The sequence below is a fragment of the Chiloscyllium punctatum genome, chromosome 16 (genome assembly GCF_047496795.1).
Source record: "Chiloscyllium punctatum isolate Juve2018m chromosome 16, sChiPun1.3, whole genome shotgun sequence".
NCBI classification, from domain to species: domain Eukaryota; kingdom Metazoa; phylum Chordata; class Chondrichthyes; order Orectolobiformes; family Hemiscylliidae; genus Chiloscyllium; species Chiloscyllium punctatum.
The window spans coordinates 10,674,034-10,690,007 of NC_092754.1; the positions used below are offsets into that span (position 1 = coordinate 10,674,034).

General features: G+C 38.4%; 1 protein-coding gene across 4 annotated transcripts in view; it reads right to left on the bottom strand.

Annotated features, from left to right (window-relative positions):
- Nucleotides 1–736: 736 nt before the first annotated feature.
- c16h1orf159 (chromosome 16 C1orf159 homolog) overlaps nucleotides 737–15,974 on the bottom strand; it is a 68,698-nt gene continuing 53,460 nt past the window's right edge. For 3 of the 4 annotated variants that reach the window (XM_072586211.1, XM_072586213.1, XM_072586212.1), the window contains 2 exons: nucleotides 13,993–14,023; nucleotides 737–5,704 (listed from right to left, as the gene is read on the bottom strand). In XM_072586211.1, the coding sequence (XP_072442312.1) occupies nucleotides 5,622–5,704; nucleotides 13,993–14,023 (114 nt within the window). In that variant the 3' untranslated portion in view covers nucleotides 737–5,621. The remainder of the gene's footprint in view (nucleotides 5,705–13,992; nucleotides 14,024–15,974) is intronic. The other variant, XM_072586215.1, reaches the window with a different exon arrangement.

A 15,974-nucleotide genomic window follows, 5' to 3' on the forward strand; every position in this document is an offset into this window, starting at 1 on the left:
GACAGCAACGAACACCAATTCTCTCCCTAAAAAGAGAGAGAAGTCAATTGACAATTTAAAACTATGAATATTAAATTTATTTTAGGTAGGAGAATTAAGGTAGAGATCAGCTAACAGTGAAGACCCCATAATCCCAGAAGCTGCTTTCTCACTTGGCAGAAAGAAATGATTCATGGTGGTTTAAATCAGAGGGTCACCGATCTGAAGGTGAGGAACAAGGTAGAGAAGGAGAACCTTCACGGTAATCTTAGCTGGTGTGGGAACTGAACCCACACTACTGGCATCACCATCACAAACCAGACATTCAATCAACTGAGCTAAGTGGCAGGCCATCATAGAATCACAGCACAGGCAAAAAAAGGGAGATAATTCAGCTAAGATCTAATTGAATGATAGAACAGACTTGAAGGATTGAATGGCCTATTGCCATTCCTTTGCAGGAAAGATGCCTGACGAGCAATGATGCCAAGTAGGTTCTTCAATAGTCCAGTGGTTATGATTTCTATGAAAAGTTACTGTAGATTGAAAAAAAACTGTAGTCAGGGTTTGAAGCTGTGACAGCGGATTTCCCCCCATTGGAACAGAATGGGAGAAAGAAAAACAACAAAAAAATGACCATTCTTGCCCAAAACAACTCTAGTGCACCACTCAGTGGTCACTACTAAGGGAGCAGCTGCACAGGCAAAATGGAAAGGCCTGTGGAAAGGAGTTGATACAGCGGTTACACGTGCAAAAATAAAGGATAATAGTTCTTTTATTTGAAATCATTACAAAACAGCTCAAAAATCAGTACAAAACAATTATGGAGCAAACATCACAAACTATCTTGCTGTACAACAGCAGTAAAACTTGCAACAGCCAGCACTGAATCCGTTTGGTCAGTTCCCGCAACACATTTGATTCATTCAATTAATAACACAAGGTTCAGGTTAATCATTGCATAGTATTTGGGAGATAAATCCTGATGTTTTCTTTCAAATTGCTGTCAACTTATTGCCAATATTGTCACTTCATTCTTATAAATAGACATTAAGATACTTTCTGTTGACCAACCACCATAATTAGTTTATGTTCTCTCCCAATCTCCTTATTTCCAACATATTCAATCTCAAGGGGAACAATAATTCTCAATAAACTGCATTAAAACTATTAATTCACTCCTTAAGTTGCAGTGAGAGAAAAAATGTGCTGGATTAATAAAATACCATCACTGCCATTTTCCAGAATGAAAACTTGTCAGGGACTCTCTGTTGCAGGCTCAACATTTCCCAGGTCACAGGTGCGGAGCCTGAAACACAGTAGTGCACACCTTAGCACCACTTGCAAATTAAATCCATATAGGTATTTAGGAGATTAGATTCCCTACAGTGTGGGAACAGACCCTTTGGCCCAACCAGTCCACACCGACCCTCCGAAGAGTAACCCACCCAGACCCATTTCCCTCTGACTAATGCACCTAACACATCCTGACAATTTAGAATGGCCAATTCACCTGAACTGCACATCTTTGGATTGTGGGAGGAAATTCACGCAGACACGGGGAGAATGTGCAAACTCCACACAGACAGTCAACCGAGGCTGGAATCAAACCTGGGACCTTGGTGCTGTGAGACAGCAGTGCTAACCACTGAGCCAACGTGCTGCCCATATGAAAAGTGGTGTCCTTTGCATTTCCCTGGGTTTGCTGCAATGGAATATTAGACACCAGACAGGGACACAGTTGTCCATAGGGTCTGAGCCTAATATGGTGAGGCTGTATGGAATTAGGATAACTATATAGTGTCATTATGTCATGGGCAATTAGCTGTTTCTTAAATGAACATCATTCAAAAACAAAAACCTCCAGGCATTTTAGCTCATTGCTGTTTGCTGAAGCTTACTGTGCATTAATAGCACAACAGTGACTACACTACATTAAAGAAAGTTTAGAAGCTATGAAATGTAAATCACTTTCTTATTGCTTCCAATGAAGCAGCCAGGGTGAATTTGATTTACATATGGTCAGACGATTTGTTTAGCAAGCCACTGACCTAAAGGCTGGAAGCCTTCTGGAGCTTGATATTCACTTACTTTGTGAGCAGAGCAGTTGATTCTATCATAATAGCCCATTCAGTGCATGTCAAATTATGGACAAATAGAGCAAATACTGCAGAGATTCAAAGAATGAAATTTTGGTTATTCAAGTAAGGATTTCACAACCCATGGGTTATAGCTGAATGAATTAGCAAATATTTCCTTTGCTATTGTCCCCCTCACTGAATGTGTTTTGTTTAATCCTTTTAAAAAGATTTCACTTATTTGTGTATTTTGTGGAAGGATTTATATTCAGCGCCAGTTGCCTGGTTGACTATAGTTTTAGATGTTGACAGCATTTTTTTGTTCATATCAAACTTTTCAATAACAATTTAGTTTCTGTTATAGTGAGATATAAATTAAAGCCTGGCAGATGGAGGGGAGGGAAGTATTGTTTAACTGTCGACACAGTTAAAATAAAAAGTAACAAAGAAATGGCATCATAAGAAACATCTTTGTTGAAGACAAGTTACCACTGTTTGAACATTCTCACAGAAATGATACTTCTATTGGTCTTCATGCATGCTTGAAAAGGATAAGTCCAGCCTAGGCATGAAGGCTTACCATGTTTTACCTGCCGAGCTGGAGAACTAGTATCGGGGTCTCTCGCTAGGGGCAAAATCCCAGCAGTGACAGAAGGAGACCCATACATTCTCATTAATTCACCATTTATGAGCCTCAACTAGCCCACAGGTGCAAGTGCTACCCAATGCCTTTCCTGCCATATATAAACTATCTATGCGAGTGGGCAGACAGGCTACAGGCACCCTCCACTGCCATGCTATTCCAAGGAGCAAGTGTAAAATACAGCCCATGCACCTTTAATAAAATACAAAACACTAGATAGAATCTTGGTTAAGGACTGGAGGATTGCTATCCCTTACTCTGACATCACTCTGAGATATCAGTCTTAATTGTGGAATCAAGATGTTGGATTGTGGCTTCATTTAATATCCATCTAGAAGCAGCAGTGTAACTATGAGTCAGGCTGATACAATAGAGATGATACACCTTTTATAGTGGGGTAGATAAAGTTTGGGTTGAGTGTAATGAACCTCCTTACAATCTTTCCCATCTATGTTCTATACAGCTGCAAGCTGTATGGAAAAGGGAGATCAACACTTCCTCTCAATCAAATAAGAATACTTTTACTTCTGAACTGTTTGCTGGATGCTGCATTTTTGACCAATTCTTCTTAAACATTTCCAAAAGTAAAACAAATCAGTATTGACCTTCTGTCTAATCAGTAAATGTATTCATTAACATGATATCATGAGGCAAAGGATTGATTTTTACCTTTCTAATAGTTTCATGATATCATCACACTTCATACCTGAATAATTTACAAAATAACAACCAGTTATCATCTTTCTTCCGATATACCAACTCGCATTTGTTTTGTTGTAAGTGTATCAGTGCTACAGTCCTTTCATAATAAATGAAAGTTAAGTACTGCCTTGTCTGGGATAAGTTAGTTAGTGCACGGATTCTATTCTGCATCAAGAAAAAAATTTATTCTGAGAAGTTACACTTTAAAAATTGTTGACAGTCAAATGAAAGTGAACAGATAGAGATTAGATTTCTATTGACTATTGCCCCATGGAGACCAGCGACTACCACCCACAGCAAGGCATTCTCCATAAATCAATGTCATCCCAAAGGTCCACATTCAGATCAACAAACTAACATCAATCTTTAAGTTGATTGAGGACCTCCTCAAACTAACAGTCCAAACTCAGTGGCCAAAATGCAGTCAACGGAGCTGGGCAAATGAAATTAAAAAAAAAAGGTCACTTCTGGAGAATGAACACTTGGGGCCTTTGAATTTCTACATCTTCATTTCAAAAAGTGAAAGAAATGTAGGCTGGTGGGGGGAGATTGCTTCTAGCTCTGCAAAGTAATGATAGCAAAATTATGTTTACCTGATTTGCTACAATGCAGGCTCAAAATACTGTAAGCAGCATTTGACTGCAATACAGAGAATCAACCCTACCCATATACATAAATTGTGGCAAGAGTCTTTAATCTGAAACCTAAAAATTAAAGGAAAAGAACTCAAAATTCTGTGAAAGGAGCTTGAAGTCTGCTTTTAAACACAGGAGTCACCTTGTCATTGTTTAATGTCACATCATTCCATGGATTGTTATGTTATAGGGTATCCATCTCCTTCAAAAGAAAAAAGTCCTATGACCCAGGGTGATGCAATCTAAATAAACAGACTGCAGCTATGCAGAAACCTCAGCAGCATTGTAAAGCATCTGCTTAGATCCCTGTAACCCATTTTCGTGTTTGATGGAAGTTGATGTTGACAGCACGATATTGCATGTCACGTTTTCCAGTAAGCCCAGAGAATTTTAAATTGCAATATTACAGTATGCATGGTTGGGTAGGTTGGTAATGTGAAGCTATTAGTTACAAATTCAAAGTCTTGACTGCCTTGTCCTGCCAACAAAGGAGAAATGAAGGGTAAAAAACAGAAGGGCTGGAGGAAAGAAATAGTAATTGAATAAGTGGACAATGTGGACTAAGGAAGGCTTAAAGGAAGCCAGATTAGAAGCAAGACAATGTCAATAGCCCCACTAAAGCTGGGTAACAATGAATGAGGTAGCAGAATGGAAGAAACATATTTACATTTATTCTACGCTCTTGAATTTTGAAAAAGAGTAAAATATCAAACTGCCAGACTAAAGTATTTCTGACTGATTATCTATTAAAGAAAATGCTAATGTTACCCAGTCAAAAGGGTGAATATCTGATCTGAGGTAATTAGAAGGACTGAGCTGAGAACGGAGGGAATATTAGCCTCAAAAATATTAGCTTCACCAGTTACCTTCAGGGACATAATTCAATATGAAACTAAATGATAATTGCTAGAATGTCTTGAGTTAAGAAACCTCAATGCTACATTCTGCATTTGGCACAATAAAAAGAAAGTGCAATGGACATTACAAGAAGAGGTGACCAGCACTCTTAAATCCACAGCCAGAAACATAACCTGTTACAAATCAAGCTTAACACCTATAGAAAGAACACTGGAGCTGATGGTTTCTAGGACAAAATTCTATCAGTACCTTTATGGATAGAGAGCATTCAGGATGCATAGACTATCTAAATTTAGTAGGAGTTGAAGACAGAGGTGTTGCAAAGAAATCAGGAGAAGGTTAGAAACTAACTGATCTCTCAGTCTATCTACAAACAGTTGGATAGTTTAGACCAATATAGGAGATATATGCTTTCATGGTCACATATCAAATTTTGACTTGGCCATCATTTCATCTCTGAAATAAAGTCAGAAGATTGAGAACAGCCCAATTATATTGAACAATATGTTCCCAGACTGGGGAGAGATCATGTTTGTACTTGCAAATGCCCATGTGATGGGTATGCTGCAGGCAGTATGTGTGTGTGCTTGTATCAATAAACAACAATTCTACAAAGTGGCCCTTGCAATTTGGTAGAATGATCGTGTCCATCAGTGCAGGGAATGTATATAATGTACAAATTAAAATAATACAATTTCTTGAACATACATGGTGGACAATGCAGGATCAAACATTGCTTATGGCAGCCGTTGCAAATGAAGCTGTAGAAGCAGAGAGTCTTTCTCTTCTCGAATATCTTTGTTTTCGCACTGGAAATGCAAAGAAAAGGGAAGTAAATGAACTAGATGCCAGTCAGTAATTTTATTGGGTTAGGAGACTATTAACATAGCAATCACACGAATGTACTGTCAGCCAAAATACATCCAATCTGGTTATCTGAAAACTAAAACACTTAATCTATCCTGCTTCAAGTTCAATTCAATAAAATTAAAAAAAACACAACTTACCTGGACGTTTGGTTACTGTATTGGCATGGTATGGCTCCAGGCTAGTTATTAACTTCAATGTTTTACACCCCACTTTATTCCACGTTTCTGGCAATCCTAGACTCCGCCACCCAAGTCAAATTCTAGAAATATCCAAAGTCCAGCACCCTAGGCACTGTGGTATTGTACTGGCTGCTTTGCGCAATCAGGAAATATCATAAAAGTGAATGAGGATCAAGTAGCAGCAAAGGCTAGGTTTGCTCAAACCTCAAAACAAACATCTCACGCTCATGAATAAAACAACGTACATTCTATGCTCCATATCACAGTACCTTTCATTGGAGTGTAATCAGACAAAAATGAAGAAAACTAACAAAGAATAGATGAGAGAAAGTTTGGATAAAGACTTTAAACAGAGTCTCAAAAAGGAAGCAGCAGTAGAGGTCTAGTTTGGAAATTCCAGAACCTCAGACCTACATAGCAGATTGCACGGTCATTAATGATGAAGTGAAGATTAGTGTTAGAGCTTTGTACAGTTTCTTGTGCTTGCTGATGGAGAGAAGAATGAACTGTGGCAGCATTTAAACATGATTGTAAGAATTCTGAAATCACGCTGCTGTTAAGACTAGCTGCTAAAGATGGCTAGTTGACACAAGGGTGGTAATCAAAGCCCCTCTACAAGTGGAATCTTAGAGGAGCTCAAACTCAGAGTGAAAGAAGGGTAGCTGAGGCAGAAAAAAAAAGTCTCAAAGACAGTGCATGTGCCTTTGCCAGTGTACATTACTTTTAGGTGATGGTTACACTACTAAAGGAACAGTGATAATGCTTCTAATAGGGGCTACCGTTGGTCTTTCCTTTGAGCAGATAAACATAACAGAAATACACAGTTTCCACATTGTTGCTTATTTGGATCTTCCCCATATCTTGGGAAAAGTAAGGCAACATCAACTGCAGGACAAGGGGCAAAAAGAAGAAGGAAGTTCAGAACACAAGCAGCCACATTCTGCTGTATTGTAGACCCACAACTGCTAGAATCAGTTCAGCAATAGCTACAAGTGTCAGATTCTTGCAGCTACACCTGAAAACTGCATTCCACATTACAACTGGGAGCAAATTCTTATGCTTAGGAGAACCAGGGTAATTAATATGCTGGATACAGTGCTCCCTTCCATTGCAATTTCTGCTCAGACCCATACTTCAAGCTCAAATAATTGACTTCTGGTCTATTAAACACTCGTTAAGAATTATAAATGAGTGTTAGACCTTCCAAACATACCCATAAATCTTGATAGGACAATAAAAATACCAATGTCATTAGGAGTTTTGGCTGGAGTACCTAGGTGTATGTGATCTCCTGGTCACTATCAATTAAAATTCATTGTCCTTTCTTATGGACCTTCTGCCACGGCATAATAAGCCACACAATCCAAAAAGTGCTGCCCTTGCTAATGATACCCACTTCTCAATAGAACATTAAAAAACTGTATACTGAGTAGAAAGGCAAATGGAATGTTATCCTCTAATTTGGTGTCCTCATTTAAGAAAGATGTAAATGCGTTAGAAACAGATCAAAGGTGGTTCAGAAAAGGTTTGATCAACTAATACTCGGATGGGAGATTACCTCAAAATACCTAAATCTATTGCAGCTTAGAAAGAGGAGAGGTGAGTCCATTGAAACATATACTGAGTGCATACTGTAAGGTGTCTCCTTGTGGGAGAGATTGAAACAGGTTATCGCGAAGGGTCAGATAGGGATACCTGGCACCAAATGGAACGAAGGAACAGATGGCAGTTATAAAAGAGATAATTGGATGAGAATTAGGTGTGTATAAGAGGAACAAATAATCAGTGGGTCGATGTTTTGTACTGTGCAAGTTGAAATAAAACTGACTTGAAGAGCACGTGCCTGAACATTGTCGAGCCAACTTTTTAAACCTGTAGTGTTTTTAAACAGTTAGAGCAAAGAATGGTTAGCTGGTTTTACATCAAACATTGAAAGCCAAGTATTATTCTAAACCAAAAATGATTTGGAGAAAACTTCAGAAAAATGGCTGAATGAAATAACCATGAGTACCTGTCAATTCTTTATGTAAGAGCAATCAAGCCTTCTAACCATCCAAAAAACAGGGTAAGAAAATCTTTCTCAGAATTGGAAATTGACAATATGAATATGAATGAAGATTTGAACAAATTGGATTTTATTGTTTAAATGAATCTAAAGTTTATTTGCTCACTTGCTAGGTGTGGTCAGATTTTGACAAATTCAGAAAGGCGGAAGCTAGTTCCATGAAAAAGAGTACTAATGGAGTTTAATAGACTTCTGCAGGATTGCAAAACAATTAAAATGTAAATTCTACAATCTATGCTGGCATTTAGATACAATGACAAGTAGGAACAAGAGTAGGCCATTAGTCCCTTGAAGTAATTTGACAGTGTCAAAGTACTAGGTTTAGACAGCTTTGATAGGAATTAAAATTTGCAGACTGAATGCTGGAAACATGTCAAAATAACAACAAACTTTTTCAAAGCGTCTCTTTCCAGTAATATTTGAGGTGCAACAAGGATATTGCCAGGGATGTAGAGTTTAAGCTATAAGGAGAGGCTGAATAGCTAGAACTATTTTCCCTGGAGTGTTGGAGGCTCAGGGGCAACCTTATAGAGGTTTATAAAATCTTGAAGGGCATGGATAGGATGAATAGCCGTGGTCTTTTTCCCAGGGTAGGGGAGTCCAACACTAGAGGGCATAGGTTTAAAATGAGAGGGAAATGATTTAAATGGAATCAGAGGTAACTTTTTAATGCAAAGGGTGGTGCACGTACAGAATGAGCTGCCAGAGACAGTGGTGGAGGCTACTACTACAACAAAAAAAAAGGTATCTGGATGGGTATTTGAATAGCAAAGGTTTAAAGAGACATGGGCCAACTGCTGACAAATAGGACAATATTAATTTAGAATAGCTGGTCAGCATGGATGAGTTGAACCAAAGGGTTGGTTTCCATGCTTTACAACTCTGACAGATAATTGGAGCAAGACATGAAAAAGGGCTGGTGGGACTGTCTAGATACAGATCAAAGGCAACAGTATGAAATAATAACTTTAAACAAAGAAATTAAGGCAGAAATGCTTTTGACAACTAAGACAAAGGGAAGAGAATTTAGGAATTACAATAAAAAAGAATGAACCCCAGAAATGCCCAGCATATAATCAACCTATATTTCAGGTATGATTCAAAATACCATTTCACATAACCTCTCCATGAAAGAACAAACACTTTAATGTTCAAAACTAAACATAAAAACAGAAGATTCAGAAGAGGATGGCAAAGGGAGTACATTGTATTGGTTGTTAGAAGTTTCAATCCAGTGATAAATGCATCGATGGCAGAATCTTTCAACTGTATTCAATAGCAGATACATAGCTATGTTCTGTAGAATAGTCTGTATGAATCTAGATTGACTAATAAGACCGAGAACAAAGTTAAAAAGAGTTTGAGAACAGTGTTCCTTCTAATACGTGCAGTTGTGGTCTGTACCACTAATTGGTATGCTAATGTTGTTCCCAGCATTGACGCGTGGTTATGGAAAATGCTTCCATGCATAAACCTCAGCAGGTCCTCACAGAAGAAACAAAAAAATGTGTAATTTGAGAATTCGAACAGCTTCGGATTTGGGGATGCGAACACAAAAGGTTCTCTTTTTAAAAGTAGTAACTTCTTGGAAACTAGCCTGAAATATTCATTTTATTAATAAAGGGTGCAGTAGCTGTTGAAAGTTTGTTGTTATTAAGTAGGCTATCAATGAAAAAGATGTAAGGTGAAATTAGACATAGAAAACAAAAACCTTTTATATATGGAAAGTCTGTGAACTTGTAATGTACAGGTTGCTGTGCTATAACACTTGTTTCATTAACACATTCGCTATAACACAATCGATGAATTTTGGACACTGTTTCTAAAGCAAAAGTTTTAACAAGTGTGTATTGGTTATAATGAGATTCTGGCCCCATTAGTTTACATGGTGCTGTTATTAAATAATTTTTTTTAATAACACGTGATTGCATGAGAACAGTTCTGCGTTGTAGTAGAACTGACTGTACACAATCAGGATATTGTTCCTTCAATGAAACATAACTTTCCCATGAAAGAAATTAAAGGTTTATTGACATTCAGGGGCAAAAATATAAAGGCCAAATAGTTAATTGTATTAAAACTACATTGGCAGAAGCATGGACAAATTGCCTCAAAAGTTAAAAACTTTACTAAAGGGTTCAGAAATAGCTGAAGAAGGATTCAATAAGTTTATAGGAGAGACAATAGTGTGACAAAGGCCAAAAGACACTGCCATGGTTTACACAAATTTGTCCTTAGCAAGGGATTTCAGTGAGGTACTGGTTATGAATTTAAAAAGGTCTGGGATAATTCATTTTATGATTTGTAAATTTGTCAACCAGATTTAGTTAACTGAAGATAATATAAATAGCAAAGACAAGAAAATAATTGTGGATAAGGTCTTAGTAAAATGGATAGGGATGGATTTGCTCCCTTTGCAAAGTTTTTCACTGGTAATGGTGGGACATTTGTTAACTATAAAATTAGTGGTATTCAAATAAGAATAGAACAGATATGAATTTTGCAGCAGAAAGCACTTTTAGTAATGGAATTTGTGAAACAGCGATGCCGTAATATACAAAACAGCTCGGAGTTTGCACGTTCTCCACGTGTCTGCGTGGGTTTCCTCTGGGTGCTCCGGTTTCCTCCCACAGTCCAAAGATGTGCAGGTTAGGTGAATTGGCCATGCTAAATTGCCCGTAGTGTTAAGTAAGGGGTAGATGTAGGGGTATGGGTGGGTTGCGCTTTGGCGGGGCGGTGTGGACTTGTTGGGCCGAAGGGCCTGTTTCCACACTGTCAGTAATCTCAGTAACCTCAGTAACCTCATAATTTACATTTTGATTGCCAATATTTTATTAGCTGCATTAGCCTAGGCTGTCCATGCCACAGGTTCACGGTAAACAGTCAGAGGATAAAAGGTCCTGATCAGTAGAAATCCTAAAGTTTGGTCAATAATAGGTGAGCAGCTCCGCAAGCATGGGAAAGGACTACAATAAACTCTAGTTGAACATCAGAATGCACCTCATGCAAGCAAAAAAAAGTTTTCATTAAAATCAAAATCACAGAAGCATTCAGTGATCCTTAAGACATAATGTAAGCCCAATGGAAACAATTTTCAAAATGGAGAAATTTCTAGAAGTACTCCCAAAAACTACATACTGTACACACAGTTAAAAAACCAAAACAAAAAAGGATCTGTTGTTATTTAGTAGCATCTGGCAGGACTGCTCCAGACAAAATGGAAATAGAGAACAAGCGATGGTTATGATTTAATTAAGGGATCACTGGATGATGATATTATATACATACAAATAGACACAGATTTATGGGAAACAACTAATCAGTGGGTAGGAGTTCCACGAAGAACAATTTGAAATAACACACTGACCAGAAAAGCATTTGCCCAGACTCTGTCTAACCAGACTATTAATTGCTGGCAATTAATAACAGTTTCAAAATAAAGGGGTCACCCATTTAAGAGCAAGATGAGGAAGAAATCTCTCAATAGATCAGAGCCTTTGAAACAGTCCTCTCCAGAGAGCAGTAGAGGTTGGATCTTTGAATATTTTTAAAGGCAGAGGTAGGTAGATTCTTGGATAATAAGAAATTTCAATGGGTGTTGGGAGTAGGCAAGGTTGTGCATTTGAGGCCACAAGTAGATCAGCTGTGATCTCATTTAGTGGTGGAGTGGAAGAGAAGGGCTGAATGGATAACTTATGCTCCCAATTTGCACTTGGCCCAAATGGCTAAGCAGGTTTATTGACTAAATGGAGAGATTGCGTGGTTTGAGCTTGGTGAAAAATCATAGACTTAAGAGTCATAGAGATGTACAGCATGGAAACAGACTCTTTGGCCCAACCTAATCTAGGCCCATTTGCCAGCACTTGGCCCATATCCCTCTAAACTCTTCCTATTCATATACCCATCCAGATGCCTTTTAAATGTTGTCATTGTACCAGCCTCCACCACTTCCTCTGGCAGCTCGTTCCATACATGCACCACCTATCTGCATGAAAAAAATTGCCCCTTAGGTCCCTTTTAAATCTTTCCCCTCTCACTCTAAACCTATGCCCTCTGATTCTGGACTCCCTAACCCCAGGAAAAGACCTTATCTATTTACCCTATCCATGCCCCTCATGATATTAAAAATCTCGATAAAGGTCACCCTTCAGCTTCCAATACCACAGCCTATTTAGCTTCTCCCTGTAGCTCAAATACTCCAAACCTAGCAACATCCTTGTAAATATTTTCAGAACATCCCTCTGATAGAAGGGAGACCAGAATTGCACACAATATTCCAAAAGTGGCCTAACCAATGTTAGGACTGTACAGTACATGACCTCCCAACACCTACACTCAATGCTCTGTCCAGTAAAGAAAGGCATACAAAATACCTTCTTCACTGTCCTACCTACCTGCATCTCCACTTTCAAGGAACCCTGAACCTGTATTCCAAAGTCTCTTTGTTCAGCAATATCCCCAGGACCTTACCATGATGAGTATAAGTCCTGTTCGGATTTGTTTTTCCAAACTGCAGCACCTCACATTTAGCTAAATTAATCTCCATTTACCACTCCTCAGACCATTGGCCCATCTGACCAAGATCCCATTGTATGGAGGTAACCTTCTTTGTTGTCCACTACACCTTCAATTTTGATATCATCTGCAAACTTACTAATTATACCGGCTATGCTAACATCCAAATCATTTATTTAGATGATGAAAATCAGTGGACCAAACACCGATCCTTGTGGTACACCACTGATCACAGGCCTCCAGTCTGAAAAGCAACACTCCACCACCCTCTGTCTTCTACCTTCAAACCAATCTGTATCCAAATGGCTAGTTCTCCCTGTATGCCATCAGAGCTAACCAGTCTCCCAACAGGAACAATGTTGAACACCTTATTGAAGTCCATATTAGATATATCTACCACTCTGCCCTCATCAATCCTCTTCGTTACTTAAAAAAAACCTCAAATCAAGTTAGTGAGACATGACTTCCCATGCACAAAGCCATGTTGATGATCCCTAATCAGTCCTTGCCTTTCCAAATGCATATAAATCCTGTCCCTCAAGATACCCTCCAACAACTTGTCCACCACCAATGTCAGGGTTACCGGTCTATAATTCCCTTGCTTTTCCTTACCACCTTTCTTGAATAGCAGCACATTAGCCAACCTTCAGTCTTTGGGCACATCATGTATGACTAATCGGTGCTACAAATATCTCAGTAAAAGGCCCAGCAATCACTTCCCTAGCTTCCCACAGAGTTCTACTTCTACTCTTAACTACACTGGCACAAAATAACAAGGAATCACCTGCACACAGATGGCTGACAAAAGAGCTTATACAGGTTGTTCTGCTATAATGCATGTTTCGTTAACATGAATTCGCTATAACACGATTGATGAATGGAGGACATTGCTTTAAAATGTGCGCAATAGAAACATCTATTGGTTAGAACGCGATTCCGCCCCATTAGGTTAAAATGTGATTTTCTTATTATACGGGATTGCATGAGAACAGAACTACCACATTATAGCAGAATTGAAGGTGTTTTGTAAACTGGGTTTTGCTAGTCAATAATTTAAAATTTCTTATGTAAACTGTGGAGTGGAGCAGAAGTAGAAGTGGATGCAACTAATGTTTATCAACAAATTAGCTTCTCGCAAGACTTTTCCATGGAAATAAGGCGTTATTTCGAGAGGTGTTATTAGAATTTGTGCTATGGTTAGCATGTGTATCAAAACTGTAATCATGTTTTTGTTTAATCAAGACAAATAGCAACCAGAATAATTTTCTATAAATGACAAAGAAGGGGAGTGGTGAGGGTGGCAAAAATTGGAAATTTTAGAATGATAGATTGAACTTTTCATGAGCACGGATTGTTTATTATGCATTGGAGAAGCCGAAATGGATTACAAAAGCAGTCAATATTATGAACATTAAATCTCACTATATATATAAAAACACCCCCAATCTGTTTTGTTGGAGTCTATTACCTGATCTAACAGGGCTCCTCATAATTCCTGCCTGTAAAACAAAAAAGAGGCCTTGGTCACATAATACCACTGATTAGAATGGTTATTTAATCATTAGAATTAAAACTCATTACTATCAAATTAAAAATAAGGATTGATTATAGCATGAATTACAGAGATAATTTTCTACAGCATCTGCACATAAGTTGCTGTGAGCTGTCCAGTAGATCAAATAAAGGCAGCTAACTCCGATCCAATTCCAAATTCCATTATATCTATTTCAATTGACACAAAAATCACAATCAAGTAGAAATCTAGAATTCTACTGCACTTTTTACAATGCTACTTTGCTTGTGTTTGCCAGATGATCATGATTTATGATTTGAAAAATTGTGAGGAGCTGTCACAATAACAACTTTTAAAACAAGAAACAACTGGATAAATACTTAAAGTGCAAAAGTACAGGACTATGGGCATATAGGAGAGTGTGATTATTTGGATGGCTCCAGCAAAACTGTTATCACATCCTGACTAGTGTCCTTCTTTATTGTCTATTTAATCTAATCATCTCAATCTGATTAACCATGTGAAATATATTCCAATTCAAAAATGCAAACCTATCTGAAAGGAGGTTTGTCTCCTGGTCCATGGCACATTACTGTTTACAGATAGATATTGAAACTAGTGTTCTTAAGATTGGTGGATTGCTTCATAATTACAAAGGTGTCCGCAGCTCAGAAATAGGCCAATCAGCCCCAAATGTTAGGCAATTTTTGGAATGCTGTGTGCAGTTCTGGTTTCCCTGCTATAGGAAGGATGCTGTGAAACTTGAAAGATTCAAAAAAGATTTACTAGGATGTTGCCAGGATTGGAGGGTTTGAGTTATAGGCTAGAGTGTTTTTTTTTCTGGAGTAGAGGTTGAGGGGTGACCTAATAGAGGTTTATAAAATCATGAGGGGCATGGATAAGGTAAATAGACGAAGTCTTTTCCCTCAGGTGCAAGAGGTTCAGAACTAGAGGGCATAGGTTTAAAGGAGAGAGGGGAAAGATTTAAAAAGGGGCCTAAGGAGCGACTTTTTGATGCAGAGGGTGGTGTGTATATGGAACAAACTGCCAGAGGAAGAGGCGGAGGTGGCTGGTATGATTACAACATTTAAAAAGGCATCTGGATGGGTATATGAATAGGTTTTTAGAGCGGTATGAGCCAATTGCTAGCAAATGGGATTATTAGATTTATCTGGTTGGTATGGATGAGTTGCACCGAAGGGTCTGTTTCCGTACTGTACAGCTCTATCAATATTTGAGGATTCTGGGTCTATGCTTGATGGAGAAGCTAATTGAAACTTAGAGAATACTGAATGGCCTGGACAGAGTGGATGTTGAAAAATGTTTCCATTGGTAGGAGAGACTAGGATCAGAGGGCACAGCCTTAGAATAAAGGGAAGACCTTTTAGAATGGAGATAAGGAGAAACTTCTTCAGCCAGAGAGTGAGAATCTACGGAATTCACTTCCACACCAGACTGTGGAGGCCAGGTCATTTAGTATATTTAAGACTGACATGGGTACGTTCTTGATTGTTCAGGGGATCAAGGGTTACAGGGAGAAAACAGGAGAATGGAGTTGAGAAACATATCAGCCATGACTGAATGGTGGAGCAGACTCGATGGCTGAATGGCCTAATTTCTGCTCCTATGTCTTATAGCTCTAGGACTCTGAGTGAGGGGAGGAGTAAAGGTCAGGCACCCCATATCAAAAGGTGGCAGGAGACAAGTGTCTAACTGAGAACTTGGAGCAGGACCATTGTGAACATTAGAATTCATTGTCTCGAACCTGGGTTACTCAAAAATCAATGCCCACAGACCTTTAAAATGAATATAAAAGAACCAATAACAGGCAATTCAAAGACAACTCAAAATTACAAATGCTGGATGTGAACAAGTCCTAAAACTAAAATGTGAACGTCCCTATTTAGAAACACAAAGACTATTTATTTCTAAGAGGT